General features: G+C 57.2%; 1 protein-coding gene and 2 long non-coding RNA genes across 4 annotated transcripts in view; 2 read left to right on the top strand and 1 right to left on the bottom strand.

Annotated features, from left to right (window-relative positions):
• COL22A1 (collagen type XXII alpha 1 chain) overlaps nt 1-17,177 on the bottom strand; it is a 155,960-nt gene that overhangs the window by 38,772 nt on the left and 100,011 nt on the right. For both annotated transcript variants that reach the window (XM_037500558.2, XM_054691957.1), the window contains exons 40-46: nt 15,028-15,105; nt 9,954-9,989; nt 9,443-9,496; nt 7,845-7,889; nt 4,709-4,756; nt 1,390-1,503; nt 940-993 (exon numbers count right to left, since the gene is read on the bottom strand). In XM_037500558.2, the coding sequence (XP_037356455.1) occupies nt 940-993; nt 1,390-1,503; nt 4,709-4,756; nt 7,845-7,889; nt 9,443-9,496; nt 9,954-9,989; nt 15,028-15,105 (429 nt within the window). The remainder of the gene's footprint in view (nt 1-939; nt 994-1,389; nt 1,504-4,708; nt 4,757-7,844; nt 7,890-9,442; nt 9,497-9,953; nt 9,990-15,027; nt 15,106-17,177) is intronic.
• The window catches only part of LOC119236679 (uncharacterized), a 119,420-nt gene that overhangs the window by 3,610 nt on the left and 98,633 nt on the right, over nt 1-17,177 (top strand). The gene's annotated exons all lie outside the window — the stretch shown is intronic.
• LOC119236753 (uncharacterized) lies at nt 11,317-13,624 on the top strand. Its single transcript, XR_005123157.2, has 3 exons — nt 11,317-11,488; nt 12,157-12,437; nt 13,035-13,624. It is a non-coding gene; the product is annotated as an uncharacterized LOC119236753 (long non-coding RNA).

Genomic DNA, 17,177 nt, shown 5'->3' with positions numbered 1-17,177 from the left:
GCCCTTGCATGGCTCTGAGTTCAAGCAGCAACAATAGTCTCCCCCTGCTCCTCTGGGAGCGGCACGCGGACCCCATCCCTGAGGGTCCTGCCCTTAGACTCAGCTGCATAGCTGTTGTCCGCTCTTACTCGACACCTGCGGGATTAGGATCTCCGTGATTTGTTTCTCAGAGAGCTCCAGAACCCAGATTCTGGTAACAGAAGTGGAATAAGGTTGGGGTGTGGTCAGTGCTCTCCACCCACCCCAGCCCTCACCCCCAGACTTAGCAGTCTCTCCTTAGAGCAAAATACTCTCACTCCCAAGAACCACAGCCATGTACCTGCTCCGATGTCCAGACCCACCTGCCGGCTCCGGGACTGGCTCCTTGGCTGTGAAACCACTGAGTCATCCCGCTGGTCTCAGAGGGCGCGTCACCATTAGGGTGAGAGGTAAAATATGCACTTGCCTCTGCAAAGCGCTCTCTAGAAAGATGTCTTAATTGAATGCTAGACTGCTAGACTGTTTTGGCGCTCAGCTTCACAAGTCTCTGAAGTTTTCTTTCATTCTTGTCATCAGTGCATGAAAATGGAGGCCCAGAAAGAGCAGGGATTTGACCTAAAGCTGCTCAGGGCTGGGACTCGATCTTGGAGCTGCCTGAGCCCAAAGTTCACGTCTCCACCTGGAAGAGCCGCACATGCAGCCTGTGGCTCCTTCCGCATCCCAGCCAGGCACGCGCTTGTAGACGAGCAGCCTGACGCTCGGCAAGTGGACGTGACCTTGAGCAAGGTCACGAGATAGTTAGACCCATGGATAGACCCTAAATGTTGGGGTTTGACTTTACAGCCCTGATTCCTTCGCCCTGGAATCACTCTCCCTCACACTCAGATCAACCAGAGAGACGCAGCGCCCGGTGGACGCGAGGCTGAGGGGCACAGAGGGTGTTGACGAAGGCTCACTGACCTGAGGTCCAGCTACCCCTGGGGGCCCCGGGAGGCCTCTGGGCCCAGCATCTCCCTGCAGCAGGGACAGAAGAAAGGAAAACACAAGATGAGTGACTGGAGCCCATACCCAGGCGCCAGCAAGCCCTGAGCACACCCAACATTTCACTGCCACCCCGCGGGTCTCCCACTCCCACCCTACCCCCGGTGTCTGAGCAAAGTGTGGGGGCTGGTGGTGGCCTTAGGGGGTGCGGTTGTGCATTCATGGGCTACCCGTGACTTACGTGGGTGAGGGTCCGTCGGTGCGGCAGCCAGGTCCCGATGACCCGGCCCCGATGACCCGGCCCGGATGACCCGGCCCCCAGGCACGTCCTTGAGCAGGCCACTCACACTCGCCCAGAGAGGCCGTGTTGATTACATTCATTGCATCACATTTCACTGCTATGGAAAAGCCTAGATCTTTTCTCCTTACCTTTTTCCCTTCTGGGCCTTCTCTCCCTGGCTTTCCCTGAAGACCTTTGTCCCCTTTAAAGCCTGGCATCCCAGGGAGGCCTGGGGGCCCAGGCGGGCAGTCGTGGCACATGTCCTGGAAGAGACCAAATGACAGCACAGCTACCGCGAAGCACCAGCGCCCCCCGGGCAGCAGATGACGGCAACAAACAGGCGGGCTGAGCCACAAGCTGACCCTTGGCGTCAAACGTTGCCTTTCTCGCTCTCTTAACCTTAAATTAGCTTTCCTTGCTGGCAGATCTGGGTCATGACATCATCTCTCCCTCCTGGGTCCGGCCAGACGGCTGGGAATACGGCCCGAGACCAGGTGGTTACAAGTAAATGCCCTGCCACCTGGGAGCGGCTGCCACAAAGACTCTCAGGTGAGGCTCAAATCCACGCGACCTTCGACAAGGCGCAGGCGTTTAGATAGGACCCAAGGCATAAGCAACAAAAGAAAAAAGTGGATAAATGGAATTTGAACAAAATTTTAAACTTTTGCTTAAAAGCTGCAAAGGGCGCTGGTGAACATGAACACTCGCACGATGAGAGGCAGCTGCGTTTGCAGGGCCTGTGGCGGGGCCCTGTGTCTCTCGCCCGATTCCGCTCCCAGCAAGCGCGCGGCGCAGGGCGATGCGCGCACACGGAAAACAGTGCGCCGTTGTCAAGGACAGGGCTCGGGGAGGGTGGAGAGGGCCTGCTAGTGGATACAGGACTTTGTTTCTTGGGTGGTAGGAATGATCTAGAACTAGATACTGGGATCGATGCAATGGAAACCTTGCATAAAAACTGCAATGTACACTCTTGAGAGGCAAGTAAATTCGTAAATGAAAACAATAGGAGCAGACTTAATGCAAAGGTTTAGTATTGCTAGAGGTAGCAAGCTCTGTCCCGAAGCCTAGAGGCAAAACAAAGCTGGGAGCCGAGGTCCCCGTCGTGTAGGCTTGCCCCAGCGGGTTCTGGACAAAGAGGCAGAACAGGCACAGCAGCAGGTGCCACCCTCGGGACTCCCCGGCTGTGGCTGGGCTCTTCTTTGCCCAGAGCAGGTGGTAAGTTCTGCCAACCCCTCTTCTCTGAGGTGGATCCAAGTTCTCTCAAGCCCAAGGAGGTTGTTTTCTGACTTGCCTGTGTCATCCCCATGTTCTGCAGCCTGGAGCACGGAAGGTACCAAGACTCGCAGGCCAAGCACTCTCTGGGCCACGCCAGCCCCTGCGTGCTCATCTGGCCAGAACTCTCTCTCTCCCTGGGGCACCACCGAGGAGCCCCTAGGCGAGACAAGGCCCAGGGCATGCGGCTCTGATGGATTCGCTGCACTGGAGTGGCCGCGAAGTGCTTGGAGAGACACCCCCCTCACATCGCTGCGTTGGCGCCCCGGCTGGCATCCCTTTGGGTCTCTAGCTCAGAGCGGAAGGGGCTTCTGCACAAAAGCAGCTGAATAACCACCCACTTTCACTTGCTTTGTTCTTACTGAGTCCTTACAGACCCTCTAGATGCCGCCTCCTTGGAGATCTCTTCCCGCTGCCTCAAGCTGGGGCAGATTCTATCCCAGATGCCCGCTGAGCAAGCATTTGTCTTGCTGTGGACTCGGTCTGAACCCCACCCCCACCCTGGCCCCAGGGCAGCGGGGCAGCGTGTGCTCCAGAAGCCGGAGGGCACCACTCTGTCTCTGCGCACCCTGCCCAGCGTTGCCTCTGTGGGTGGCTTGAGAAGCGCTGAGCTTTGGTTTTGGAGGTGGGCACTGCCAGATGCTGGGGCACATGAAGCAAGGGTGAAGGAGATGAGCTGAGGGTGCTATTTGCAGCTGCCAGTTTTCATCTGGGAGGGCTGCGCCCAGCTCCCGCCTGTCTCAGAGTGCCTTAAAAGGAGACGCATCCACGAGCACCGGCCCGCGCGGAGATGGACGGACGCGTGGGCGTGGGCAGTGGGCAGCAGGGATTCTGGCCGCGGCGTCTGCTTGGAGGGCACACTGGTGGCAGCGGCAGTTAAGAGATAGTGATTTGACTACGTAGCTCAATGCTGCAGCCATGAAGCCTGATAACCTCACAGCCTCGCTTCTGCTGCCTCTGGGGTGGAGGTCGGGACGCCTTGAGCTGACGTCCTGGGAGGTGGAACAGGGACAGGGTCGGATGCAAACCCAGCTCTGCCCGAGTGACGGAATGGTGACAAACGACCCAGGCTAACAGAAGCCTGTAACGGGCAGGGCCTGAATCAATACTTAATGATTAGTCGTCAGGCCCTGGGCCATGGAGAAAACCCTCTCGTCAATAAAAATCAGGAAAGACTGTTCTATTACTATTCATTTTTAATAGAATGTATAATTAGCCAGCAAGGCGCCTTGTAGGTGGTGAGATGAAACACCCCAGGCTGCTGTGGTTTTCTCCTCCCGTCTCCTCTCGTGCTGTCAGGAGTGAACTGGGCACTCTCTGGCGTCACCCAGGGGCGCTCTCTTGCGCAGGAAGTGAGGAAGGGCTGATCACACAGACCCAGTGTCAAGCTTCACCCAAACTAAGACGAGGCTGGGAGGAGCGGCAGCAGAGGGGCCTCCCCAGAGGGCGGCGTGGCTCCGTCTGAGCTGTAAGTCTCACCCCACCTCTGCCTTGCTGTCCCCAGGCCTTTGCCAGTTAGGACCCGAGGTCCTTGGCCAAGTGCCTGGCCATCAGCGTGCCCTGCCCCATCTTGGCAGAAAGAACATCCTCGCCGCTCACGGAGAGTAGACGGAGCCCTGCACTCGCACCCACACTAAAGGCCCAGCAGCCCACACCCGCCGCCCCACTCGGCCAGGCCCTCTCTCCAGAACGCGAGGCTGACCGTCGTGGGCTTACAAGTCTGTCTATGGAGTCAGCGAGCAGCAGATTCTAGTCTCGGAAAGTCCCTGACCCTTACAGTGCCAGGCTCCTCGGGCACGAAACAGGAACATGAAGCGTGCAGCCCTCAAGGAATCATTGTGAGCAGCGAGCACGAGATGCACACCCAGGGCCAGCACAGCACTGCCCGGGAGAACGGGGCCCTCCTCGTGCACTGTCCCGGGCGGCCGGCAGGCACGCGTGGCCGTCACGCACTTGGGACGTGGCTAGTGTGGACAGGACCCGTATTTGAATTGAACCTCATTTAATTAACTTAGATGTGAGCTGACAGGTAGCCAGCAACCCTCTTACTGGGCTGGATTAGCACGCTGTGGGCACACCGGCAGCTCTCACCCAGTGTTCCTGGAATGCAGTCACACAGGTGCTCAAGCTCCAAAATGCAATCTCGCGCCCCATCCCCAGCTCCAAAGCGCATGCACAGTGACGTCATGCTTTTACCTTCACCAAGAGCTTTATGTCCTCTGGAGACAGCAGCGGAGAGACGCCCTGTCAAAGTAAAAATAAATGAATACACAGAGGCACACGTGCACACACACGTGCACACATGCATCCCAAGCATCTGTGGGCGGTGCGGGTCTTTGAAGCACAAGATTTAACTCAGATCGGTGCTTCAGACAGTCCCTCGACCTCCCGAAGCTGGAGCCACAGAAGTCGTTCAACCCTCTGACTATCGCAAGTGGAGAAAATCAAGAGGTCCTGGGGTTGGAAAGACTTGGATTTGGGGGTGCGAGGAAGCAACCAGCCCTGAAGAGAGTTGGTTTGTGCTGCGGACGCTAAGCCCAAAGCTGAGTGGCCTGAGCGAGCCTCCGGGGAAGGCAACCTCTGCAATACTCATTTATCAAAACATTAAAAGGGGAAAGAGGCTTTATTTTGAAGATTGTTTCTCCGCGGGGAGTTAAGAGCAGAGGGTTCACATTGTCCACATCGGGACATTTTTATGCACTGGGACCTTGTCCCGCTGTGGGTCGAGTTCTCTGTGTAGTGAGCGTTTAGGCCACGCGGCCAGAGGTGGCAGCGAAGGGAGAGAACAAGGAGTGAGTTTTTCGTGCAGGTGCACGCGACCTTGGGGACACCTCACGGCTGCAGCTCTCGCAAGCCAGGTCTCGAGAAGACAGGCACGGGGCCTGCCTGGGGTGGTGTCTGCTGACCACCACGGCGCATGAATGAGCCTCTGAGCCCCCGGCCACACGTGCTGGGTCACTTCCAAGTCTGCAGGGCTAAGAGCGCTAACGGCCCCGCAGCTGGGGGAGACGGTGTGTGCCCAGAGTCCCCTTCACTCCGACCTGCCCTTCACCAGCTGCCAGAACACAGGCCTGAAACGCCAGCTGGGCACAGCCAGTGCCCGCGGTGGGGGTGAGAGCGGCCCCTGGGGTCGAGATGGGGAGGCCGTGGCTCCTCCCTCCAGGACACCTTGCACCCCCCACCCCCACCCCGGCTCTTCCTCCCTCCCACCACGTGGGTCTCACCTGAGAGTCAATCATTGGCCCAAGAATCCCCCCCACCAGAGCCTCTGCTTCTAGGGAAGACAGTTCCGGACAGAGCGATTCTCGGCACAAGTCCCACGAACACAGCACCGAGGGCCCCGTTCTCCACCCACGGAGGCTGGGGGGCGAGGGCCGGGCAGGCAAGGGTTAGCCAGCAGCCTGGGCATCCTACCCATTCCAGAGAGGTGCGCTCCTTCCGGCTCCCGAGGGTAACCTCTGAGCTTTGGGGTGCCCTTCCTGAGAAGGTCTCTTTGTTTACCTAGCGTCTTGGCCAAGTTAGGCAGCTGACGCTGAGGCTGTGATTTAGGGTGGGGTCCCTGGGTCAGAGTGACCTCTGGAGGGGCCAGCAACTGCGTCACTAAGGCCATCAACCCAGGGGTCCCACGACTATGGGACCCCCGTAAAATCTCTGGACACCAAGGTTTGGGTGAGAGTCCCTCGCTGGCAAGGCCGAGCATCCCCGAGAACACTCATCACACCACGACGAAGCCCGGGGGCTGGCTGGGGCAGGCTCCCAGGAGACGCTGAGGCTCAGCTCTCAGGGGTGCTGCCGAGCCTCAGTCTCCCGTGCTGCTCTCAGCGCGCGTCTCCGCACGGTCATAACCATGACTGTGAGAGTCACAGCTTTCCTGAATTCTGGGAGTCCTTCTAGGGAGTCTCTGAACGTGAGGATGGCCTTGGGGACTCCTGAACGAGGCCTAGCTGACTAGGAGGGTTGGACAGAGACCCGCGCGACTGCTGGGCTGTGAGCACGGGGGGCTCTTTCCAGCAAATTTAAAAGTCATCAAGCACAAACCCCTGTCCTCCCTCTCTGATTCTGCCGCCCCCGCCCCGTGCCCTCTGGGTGACGCGCAGTTGTCCACACTGGCAGCTGGACTCTGCTGACTTGGTTCTCTTTGCAGCAAGGTGTCCACACCTTGGCTTGGCGGAGGTCACCCAAACCCTGTTTAGCTCTGGCTGCACCTTCTTCTTCCACCCGATTCAGCAGGGCCTGGCCCTCGGGCGTGAAGTGGACTCTATGAGAGCAAGGGTGAGTGAGGAAGTCCTCTCTAGCCGCCAGCAAGACCTTTCCTCATCCCATTGGAAAAGTTTCCAAACAGGCAAGAACCCCGCACTGGTCTCTGCCGCGTCCAGCCGTCTGGATGAGGGAGAGCAGAGCTTGAGCCCACAGCAGGCTCCGGGCGGGGTTCCTAGCTTGCAGGCCCCACCTACAGAGGAGCAGGTGGCTTGCAGATCCACCCTGAGATGAAGTGTCTGCCCAGGTGAGCACATGGTTCCTGGAGCCAGACTTCGGTCTCCGTCCTGAGACCTGAGGCTCCTGAGCCTTCCATCCCAGAGGTGTCCTCCCCAGGACCCATCCTCCGATATCTGCACGCTCTCCCCGCTCTCCCAGACCTGCCTCACGGTTCCCTCTGTGAGCCCCCATGGCCTGGCCACCGACTCCGCTGGCCTCTAGCACTGGCCAACGAGCGGAGGCCGCCTGAAGGTCTAGGACCTGGGAGACTGGCCACACCCGAGGACCCCGCCCTTGGGACTGTCCATCCTGGCTCAGCCTTTCAGGGCTTCCCCTGCCTTCACTGAGAGAGGACAGAAGTTTCTGCTCCTAGAGGAGCGGGCATTGGGAGGGTTGGCATCCCTGAACAAAGGGGCAGGAAACGGCCAGTTAGAAATCTGCAATGCGTGAGGCCACTGCCCGCATGCAGAGTCCACTCTCGTGTGTCCCCTCCCTCCATGCCTGGGACGGGAGGCTGCACCCCGGAATGCGCTACAGGCTCACTGTCCTGCTGGGCCGAGGAGCGGTGCCATTGGGAAACTAGGAGGGACGCAGCTCCCCCGCTCTGGGCCACGCGCCCCGGCTCCCCGCCCGTGGGCTGCTTCTCTCCCACCGCCCGCGCTCCCACTTGACCTGAAACCTGGCAGCGTAGCTCCCCACCGCGGTTGTCTCCGGCTTCACCGCGCCTCGGATTAGGACCCCCACTCACAGATTTCTAAAAGTCCCTTTTCAAAGTCTCTTGAACTGTCTGAGTCGCATTTTAATCTTGCCGGAGCCCTGGCTGCCGTTACTCGTCCAGAACAGTTAGCTGACATACTGGCTTGCCAGGAGGCCCTCTTTCTCCTGGGTTTCCTGGGACACCCTAAAGAAGAAAGAAAGGAAACATCAGCTGAGCTAAGCTTGCAGCCCCCATGCACCCCCCACATCTGCCCAGCGCAATGCGGCGGGAGAAACACCGCCCGACCTCGAAGACTCGCGCCGGGAACCTCCCGCTCTGGAAGGAGCATCCAAGGGCTCCAGAAGAGAACGCGTGGTGCGTTTAGAAGAGGAAGCCGCCGCCCTAGTCCTCCTGCCTGACTCACAACCACAACGATCCATCCAGTGTCTCGCGCACACACACGCAAACATGCACATGCGTGCACACACGCACACACAAACATACAACACAGCATATACACCCACACGCAAACACACACACATCATAACTTCCACCATTCTTTCCCAAGCACAGGGGGAAGGGCCAGCCCGCAGGAGGGAGCCCCCGTCACCGGGCGCAGAGGACGTCGGCGCAGGCGGGGAGGGTGACGGTCACGGAGACACGTCGGGGGGAGAGGAACAGCGGGCGGCTGCACGGACGTGTGGAGCACAGAGAACCCGGACTAAGGCCAGGGGGAGGACAAAGCTTGCGAGCCGCAAAGCTGAGGCAGGAGCAGGGGAGGAGCAGACGGGTGGAAACAGGGGCGGGAAGCGCAACGGGGCCTGCGGGCGGGTCGCAGGGCTGTGGTGGTGGGAGAACCCAGGGGCGACGCCGGGGGAGGCGCCAGATGCTGCCCTAAATGAACAGCGATGTAAGAAAACAAACACATAAATTTAAAAAGAAGGAACATGGTGTTGGAAGTGGGGCGGGACGTTAGGATATCTGGCGGCAGGGCCGAGGGGACAACTCTCCTCCCTGAACTAGAAGCCGGCGGAGAGGGAGGGCGGCCCTTTGTCCTCCCTCCCCGGGACAGGAAGAGGCAGCGCAGGGCCACGAGCACGCTCTGCTCCTGCTGCCGGATGTCTTCGCGCTGCAGGACCCGTGGTCATCTCCACGGGCGGGGGAGTCCGCGTGGAGTAATGTCCAGGCGCTGGGCAGCCAGGACCACAGGGGCAGAGCACGCTGGGCCCTCCCTTCTCGGCCCCTTCTTAGCTCGGCCCCGCCCGCACCATCCCTTCCCCGAGGGCCCGGCCGCCGAGCGAAGGCCAGGGAGCGGAGATGAGCGATGACCACAGGCAGGGACAGGGGCACCCTGGGAACACTGGATGCGCCGGAGCCCCCTGGGTGGGAGGAGGGCCAGGAGCCAGCCATGGAGAGGGGGTGCCGGATCTGAGCAGCCCGGAGCAGAAATGACCAGTTGGGTGTGTAAGAAAAGGGACCAAGAAGGAGGGGGCGCTGAGGAGCGGCCTGGGAGGCTACGGAAAGCACAAGCACACGAACTAGAATTTGACAGGATGCATGAATGGGGCACAATGGTAGACGAGCAAACCTCTCCAAATGTCCGTGGGGACAGAGAAGGGGCTGGAGAAGGAGGCTCCCTGGGAAGCCCTGACCAGGCCTCGAAGCCGCTGTGTGCCAAGGGAGCCAGGGGACGGCAGGGCGGGCTTCCGGGGAGCGTGCAAGAACCCTGACCGTGGGGACCCTGTCTCTTTACTTACGTCCTGGCCGGCTGGTCCCTGGGGGCCGGGGAATCCAGGTGAGCCTCGAGATCCCTAGAGAAGAAGAGGAACACATGTCCGCCGACAGCCGGCCCGCTGCCCCCCCCATGTGCCCAGTCCGGGTCTCTGCAGGCCCGGGCCTGCCATGGCGACCACCCAGGGGAAGGACGCCTGCTCGTGAGCTCACGCTACGTGGCTGGGCGCGCTGGAGCCAGGACTCGGAGCAGGTTCCTCTGGCTTTTTGGCCTAATTCACGACTCCAGGGCCATCCTCATGCAAGGGAGAGATGTCCGCAGGCCACACTGTCGCCCCACCGCAGGGGGACGGCGGAGCAGACGCTGCCCCGGCCTTGCCCGCCACCATGGCCATGCCCCTCCTGGAGCCGCCACTGCCCGGTTGTAGGTTTACAGACTACATGAGCCCCTGCTCCCCCCAGTTAAAAAGACACTTCCACCGAGAGAGCAGGCGTCCTCCCGGGCAAAGCCAGCCCCCCACTGAATCCATACTGTACCGGGGGTCCCTTGTCTCCGGGCGCTCCAGAGGGGCCCTGGGAACAAGCACACACAGTAAGTAAAGCAGCGACTCTTGCAAACAGAAAAAACAGGGCCCAGTGGGGTTGCTCACGCCAGGTCCCCCCAGACTGGATACCGATGGCAACTTCAGCCTCTCCCCACAGTCACCCGAGGCACATGCGCCGCGCCCTGAGGCCGTCTGCGCTGCCCCTGGGGAGCGGCTCCACCTGCCACGACCTTCCCTAAGTGGTTCATCCTGCCGCCGCTTGCTGCCTGCAAACACCCGGTGTCTCCGCGTGTGGACGGGACGCCGCCTGCACCGCGTCCTTAACAAGCCCACTAGGTCACCGCGTGTCGGTTTGTCCTTTACCACAGGCGATGCTCATGGCACTGCGGGGCGTTCCTGCCAGGGGACGGCCCCCACCCGGGAGGAGCGACCCTGCTGCTCTCAGCCACACGTCTCCGCAGCTGCCATCCACCCAGAAACGTTGAAATGTGAAAAGCTTTCTGGAACCTTCTCCACTTGCCCCTGAACTGGTACCTCCTTACCTGGCACCCACTTCGTTCCCACACCTGAGTCCATCTCTGGTCTGGAGCTCAGGTGCGGGGTGGGAGCCACATCCCAGCATCTGTCCCTAGACGTGCTGGTGCTCACTGCTCGGGAGCCGGGGCACTCGGGGGCAGGCGGGCTGATGCAAGTGCTTCCTGCTCCCACAAGGCGTCACACACAAGCACGCGCACACACGTGCACACAGGTGTGCCCCGCCTGGAATGTGCGCAGGCTGTGTACTTCCACACTCCCCGGGTGAGGTTCCAGGGTACTGCTCCCTCCTGCGTAGAGAAGAGCTGCGCCTGCGCCCGGGCCCTTGCTACGCTGAGGTCTGCACTCCAGTCTGCTCTGCCTTTTCTACCTGGACACAGAGTCCCATGCTCAGCTGAGATGCCACCACCCACAGAAGCCTTCCCGGATTTCTCCCAGGGTGCTCATCAGAGGCGGTGTCCCCTCCACACGCCCCTCCATGGACGCACTGTCCAGCGCTGATGCCGCCCCCTGTCCGGCCCCTCCCTGATTGTCTGCCGCTGAGCCCCGGGCCTGGTGAGTCTCTCCAGCACGCGCACGGCACCCGCTGTAGCCAGAACGCAGCGGAGCCCAGGAACACACGCCCTCCGGACTGGAAGCTTAGAGCAAGAGGGACTTGACAACCTTTGTGATGGTCCCTCGTCACGGCGATCAGACCCAGGCAGCAGCCAGCCCAGGGCTGACCATCGATGTCATCAAGCCACTGTCCTCCCAGAACCCTCCTCCTCCCGGAACCCTCCTCCCAGCAGCCTCCTCCTGCCACGGCAGGGTGTGCTGGCAGCTGGCCCATCAGGACGCTGCCCACGGAGTTGGGAGGGAGGGTTCGGGGTCCAGGCTGCCCCTGGGAATCTCCACCTGCAGACCCCAAGCACCTGGATGCAGCCCTCGGCTGGAGCAGGCTTATGTTTAAGCTTTTCAAACCTTGCTAAAGAAAGACCAGCAGCCACCTGAAGGGTAATGGGAGTGTCTTGTTAATGTCTTAGAGCAAGAAGCCCAAGCTCTGAAGGGATCACCCACACGTACCCCCGGCGGGCGATGTGCGGGCTGGCGGCAGCCCATCCCCTCCGGGAAGTGAGGCTAACTTGGCAGTCAAAGGCCTTGGAGTGTAAGGCCGGGGTGGCACCAGGGGGTCAGAGGAATAACAGGACCAGATCCATCCTGGACGCGCCTTCTCTGGGGGAACTTAATGGAAATAATCCCTCTCTCCTGAAGGCCCGGGGTGGGGCGGAGGCGGGTGGGAGTCTGGGTTGGAGGATGTGGGAAGTGACACACATCTAGACACTGGCCTGGGCCAGTGTGTGACATGACCAGTTACATGACACTGGTCTGGACCAGCCGTTGCCACTGGCCAAGCCGCACCGCCCAGTGGACCTGAGCTCACTCACCTGGACTATTAGTGGGGCAGACACCATCAGAGCCCCCTTCCATGTTCCCCGGACACACACCAACCTGGCAGCTCCTCGTTCCAGGCTCCCGTCCAGGGCTCTCTGCAGCCCAGGAGGATGCTAGCTCATGCACTGGGTAGGCTGAGAGTCCCTGGTATCAACTCTCCTGGGCGCAGCCCTCAAGCATGGGCCAAAAGTGCTGGAGCACAGGCCTGTGGCTTGTCACTCTCTCTGCAGGACAACTGCCGCAGCACCCTACAGTGAGTGCCCAGTGGATGCCTGAACATTCACACACCCTCCTGGCTTCCCGCCCCCATGCTGACATCGCCAATCCCTGAGTGGTGACTTCTGAGGCCATTCCCCAAAGAAACGCCTTGCCCTTGACTCTCGTTCCAAAGATCTCTCCTGCAGAATCCTGCCTTCACCCGATGACAGATCCAACCAGCTTGCACAGGACACCAGGAGGCTGGTGTCCGGATGCTTCTGGACCCAGCACAGGCCAGGCACAGAGCCTGCTGGTAAATGACAGAACTCCTGCCAGGGCACCTGCTTTCCTGAGGGGCTCCTACCCATGTTCCCGCCGCCCCTGCATACACCTGCTCTCAGCACAGCCCTGAGCCGTCCCCAGGTCTCCAGCCATTAGTAGCCTAGGCTACAAGCCAAAGGCAGGATTTATGAAAATTCAATAAGGTTTCATCCACTACGGAAGCTTTTAATAAGTTGAAGTGGAGGAAGGATACTAAACAGTTGATTTACGGCCTCTTGGCCAGAGTCGACCAATTACTTGTTAGGTGTTACCACTTGGGCAGGGACATATTTCACGGGCAGTTTTAGCTGGCGCGTAAGTGGGCGGCTGCAAGAGTGGGGTCCACCTCTGTGGCTTGGCTTTCTGATTTAGGTTTCGGGACTCCTGCGGGTAGGTTGGGGCATGCAGTACCCCGTTACATGATGGAGGGGACGGGCCCAAGTTACGGTTCTGCAGAACCACTTGTTTCCAGCCGAGGGGGTAACTCCTAGCTGGCTCAGGAGATCAGGTGTCATTAAAAGGAGTTTAGAAATGAGAAAGTGTGAAATATTATCTCTCTTCACTATATCTTTTGCCATATTCTTCCCAGTTACCAAAAGACAGAAGATAAAGCCGATGTCACAAAGTGGAGAGTCTTCTTCATAGAAATTTCTAGCTGATACTTTCTCTTAAGGAAAGCAGATGCAAGACAAAAACTAGAGATTCCCGAGGGGATCCCACATGCCTTTCCCATGGTTTCCAGGGACGCCTAGAAAGATACTGAGCCACCAGGCCCTCCTGCCACCTTGCCATTAGCCCCGCTTGCTGGGGGCATGAGGAGAGTAAGGGGGACATTTCTGGGGAGCGGGAATAAGGAGTGTCTGGGGGAGATGCAGGAGGAGAGAGCCCTGGAGAACTTCAGCAAGAAGTGAGAAGCCCGAGGCCAGGCCTGCAGCGCCAGAGCACCGCGGAGGGAGGAGAGGCCTTCTTACTTTATAAGAGACATTGTGGGGAATAAGGCGGATTTCCTTACATATTTTTTGAGAGACTATGAAGGATGGGAATGCTTTCATTATTTGGGGGTGTGCTCTGCATTTCTCGATTGAAAACCCCGAGACTGGACATCTGCTCTGGTTCATATCTGGTTGTGTTTAGTAGGGGTCCAGTCAGACCGTGTGGCTGGATTAAAATAATAATGATAATAACAACAGCAACAACATCGTGTGGGTAGCAGAGTACTCTGAGGCTTAGTGATGACATTTGAAAAGAATTGGGTGTTTGAGCTTCTTTTAAATAATGGCATGTGCTGTGCAGATTATTGGTCTTTTCCCAGAATTCATATATTGAAACCTAACTCCCAGGGGGATGGTATGGAGAGGGGGGTCATGAGGACAGAGCCCTCATGAAGGGGAGCGGTGCCTTGGTAAGGGATCCCGGAGACCCGCGTCCCTCCCTCCCCAAGAGGACACAGGATAGGCCACTGCCCCTGAACTAGGAAGGGGTCGGCCATCACTGCATGTGCGGGTGCCTTGACCTTCCAGCCTCCAGAACTGTGAGAAGTCAGCTCGTGTTGTTTAAAGCTCCCCAGTTTGTGGCATTTTTGTTACAGCCACGGGAATGGACTAAGACTAAATGGCTGTCAAGTAAAATGTAAGCATGTTTTAGGTGCATTAACAAGGCATCGTATCTTTCACAAAGAAAGAACAAAACAGATAAGACCCCAGGTTTGAAAATTGGCCTTAAATTTTGATGGTTATTCGACGTACTGTATGGAGGAGACAGGCCACCACGGTCCCGTTCTCTGCAAAGAGACCCGTCTAATAAACTTCTATTCTCGGTGGAAATCACCGCCTACATTTCCAATCCAGGCTTCTAGCTCTGAGAGAAGCGTGTCTTCTGCTTCTAGAGCGTCCAGCTGGAGGCTGGTCCAGAGGGCTGGTAGCCTTCTCCAGCTTGGACGGGGGCCCAGATGACATTGATCCTCATGGTCCCCTATAAAGCTTTTATAATTCCTAAATTTACCACCTCCAGGGAGTCTGCGGACTCACGCCTCCTGATTGAGGTGAATTATTCATCAAAGTGAAGCCGCGAGGGCTACTTTGTGGACTTGACCTTGGGGCTGCGTTAGGACTGTTCTTGGCTCTACTCACACTCGCACCTGTGTGCTGATCAGAGGCGGAGGCCAATGAGACACCCCTTTTTGCCTGGACTGCTTGAGATCATGCCGTGTCGCCCACATCACACCCCTTCCCCAATCCTTTCAGTTTCAATTCACTAGTTACAACTCAGTGTTTGCCAAGCTTGTCTGTCTTTTCTTTCTCTCTATTTAAATTTTAGTTCAATTTTGTCCTCTTGCTCCCCTTTGAGCCAAACGAGACTTGACCTCCCCCCAACCGCATTTCCCTAAGAAACACACCCAGATTTCGTAACACAGCCACCCACAGTGGACAGACCTATACCCTGACCCATCTACGGGCCAGGGACCCACACCCAGGTTGGCTGGAAAGTGATGTCCCTACAGCAAGACCCAGGCTGCACTGGGGCCCAGCAGGGAATGGCTGTATGGCCAGCAGCAAGGAAGTTCTGGGTGAATAAGGACTCACAGGAGGACCAGCAACCCCAATGCCTGGGTCACCACGGCTGCCAGGAGAGCCAGGAATCCCAGGTGCACCTCGGTCCCCCTAGAAAGAGAAAAAATGAGATCAAGACATCAGTTCCAGAAAGGAGAGAGCAAGGGTGCAAAAGCGTTTATGTCCCTCATGCTGCCCTATACCCGGGCCCCACGTCTCACCTTCACCCGAGCAGCCCATCCCCCACCTGTCCCCACACGGAAGCCGCAGCCTCCAGCAGTGGTCATGCAGCTTTCAAAGCTGACCTTCTGGACCTTGACCACAGCACCAAATGTGCTCATGACAACACGCCCCTCCCACGTGACTCCACTGTAGGTTCTGTTGTGCTTTCTCCTGACTCATCATGCCCCCATCCTGACCACACCTCAGATTGGACCACATACCCACACCACCACTAAATTCACAAATCAATCCACCAATAACGTGCCAAGAACCTATATTTTCTGATCACTTTTTCAGAGAAGGGCGGGATGACCAAAATGTAACTTCTGCCTTCGAGCATAGTGGTTATTATAGTAAAGTCCCACAATTGCCTGGGATTAAGGTCTGACCTCCACCCTTACTAACAGCTGACTTAAAGTGACAAGTCCCTGAGCTCCAGTCTCTTCCTCTACATAGAGGGGTAACAGGAAGGGCTTCCAGGTAACAGAGGACACACCCAAGTGAGATCATGCAACAGAGTGTTTGGCACACTTGTTGTCGTGGGGCTTGGTGCCAGCTGCATTGGCTTTGATGCAGTGTTTACAACCCCAGCTAGCCCATTCTGTATGCATATTCACACAATTATGTTGCAGCACCATTAATAGTCTGATCAGAGGGGCTTTCCCATGCACCCTAATAAGTGTTACTTATGTAAACACCACGGAAAACCTCCTGGGGACCCCGCCCCAGTGTGGCCAGCAAACAAGCATCTCTGTACGCTGCACCTTGCATGCAAAATTCTACGTTGCCTGAGGTGCAAGTCAGTATTTTCAGATATGTAAATATTTAATGATGTCCAGCCTTTGCATCTCTTCACGCGGAGGAGACTGGGTCATGCATTTCCTTCCTTTAGTATTGGTCTGTCTTTGGATCTGGGCAATTTAGAGCCGAAAGTCCCTCTCTCAAGAACAGTCACCTCCTAAGTGCCCATGACTCACTGTTTCTGGCTACATGTAGAAGCTGTGGGCTTGTGTTTGGAGAGAAGCTCCCACAGGGCAATGTCTATTTGGGCTGCTTCCCAAGTGTGAATCTCACCTTGATTATCTAATAAGCTCTTTGTGTAAGTACTCTGGAGACTTAAAGTTTCAATTAATAGTTGTATAGATTGAACATTACTGCCTTTCTAAATTCCAAAATAAATCCAATCCAAACACAAATAAATGGTCCCCAGCAATTCTGTATAAATGGCTGTGCCACTGGGTCAGGTCAGCTGGACTGCAGTCTGACCCTCTGACTTCTGTGTAAGTGCCATGACAGTAGGAACTATCAACTCAGTCATCAAAACCCAATAATTCAACAAATAGTTGTCAAGTAGCTAAAATGAATCAGACTCTGTTGGGTACAATATCTATACACTTTTCCATCCAGTGTGCCCAGCTTAGGGCTGGCACTGCTTGCAGTCTTTAATCACCATCTCCTGAATGCCAGAAGGAATGGATGCGTCATCACTCACATTTTGTCAGGCACAAAATTCTGCTTTTGACCCAAATTAGTGTTAACAGGGGAGGAGGGAGCATATTAGATAAGTGCCCCACAGCCCAGCCTGGAATTCCTGGCCCGGAGAGTTCTTATTCCAGACCTGGCCCAATTGGATGTTTACGTCCCATTGTGACACTAGCATTTTCCCCAAGAAGTTACACTTTACAGCTTAATGAGCTGGAACTTTTAGAAAATGGCCCCAAGAAAAGAACAAAGTACCTTAATGCTCAGTCAGAAAAAGCAAGCTCATGATTAAGGAAAGAAGGCACATGAGCTCGATCCTGTAATACTGACTTGAGCATCTGTTTTGGCTGCAAGGCATTCTGGGCCAGATTCCAACAGGGCCCAAGGAAGAAATGTGTGAGGAAGTGGGGGGTCATGGAAGGACACCTTTTGAATAACAAACATGTCCCCTAGGATGATGTCTTTCTACAAGAGTCCTT

The sequence above is a fragment of the Talpa occidentalis genome, unplaced genomic scaffold (assembly GCF_014898055.3).
Source record: "Talpa occidentalis isolate TD23 unplaced genomic scaffold, MPIMG_talOcc4v2.1, whole genome shotgun sequence".
NCBI classification, from domain to species: Eukaryota; Metazoa; Chordata; class Mammalia; order Eulipotyphla; family Talpidae; genus Talpa; species Talpa occidentalis.
The sequence above is the reverse complement of the archived record's forward strand: the minus strand, read 5'-3'. Positions and strand labels throughout refer to the sequence as shown.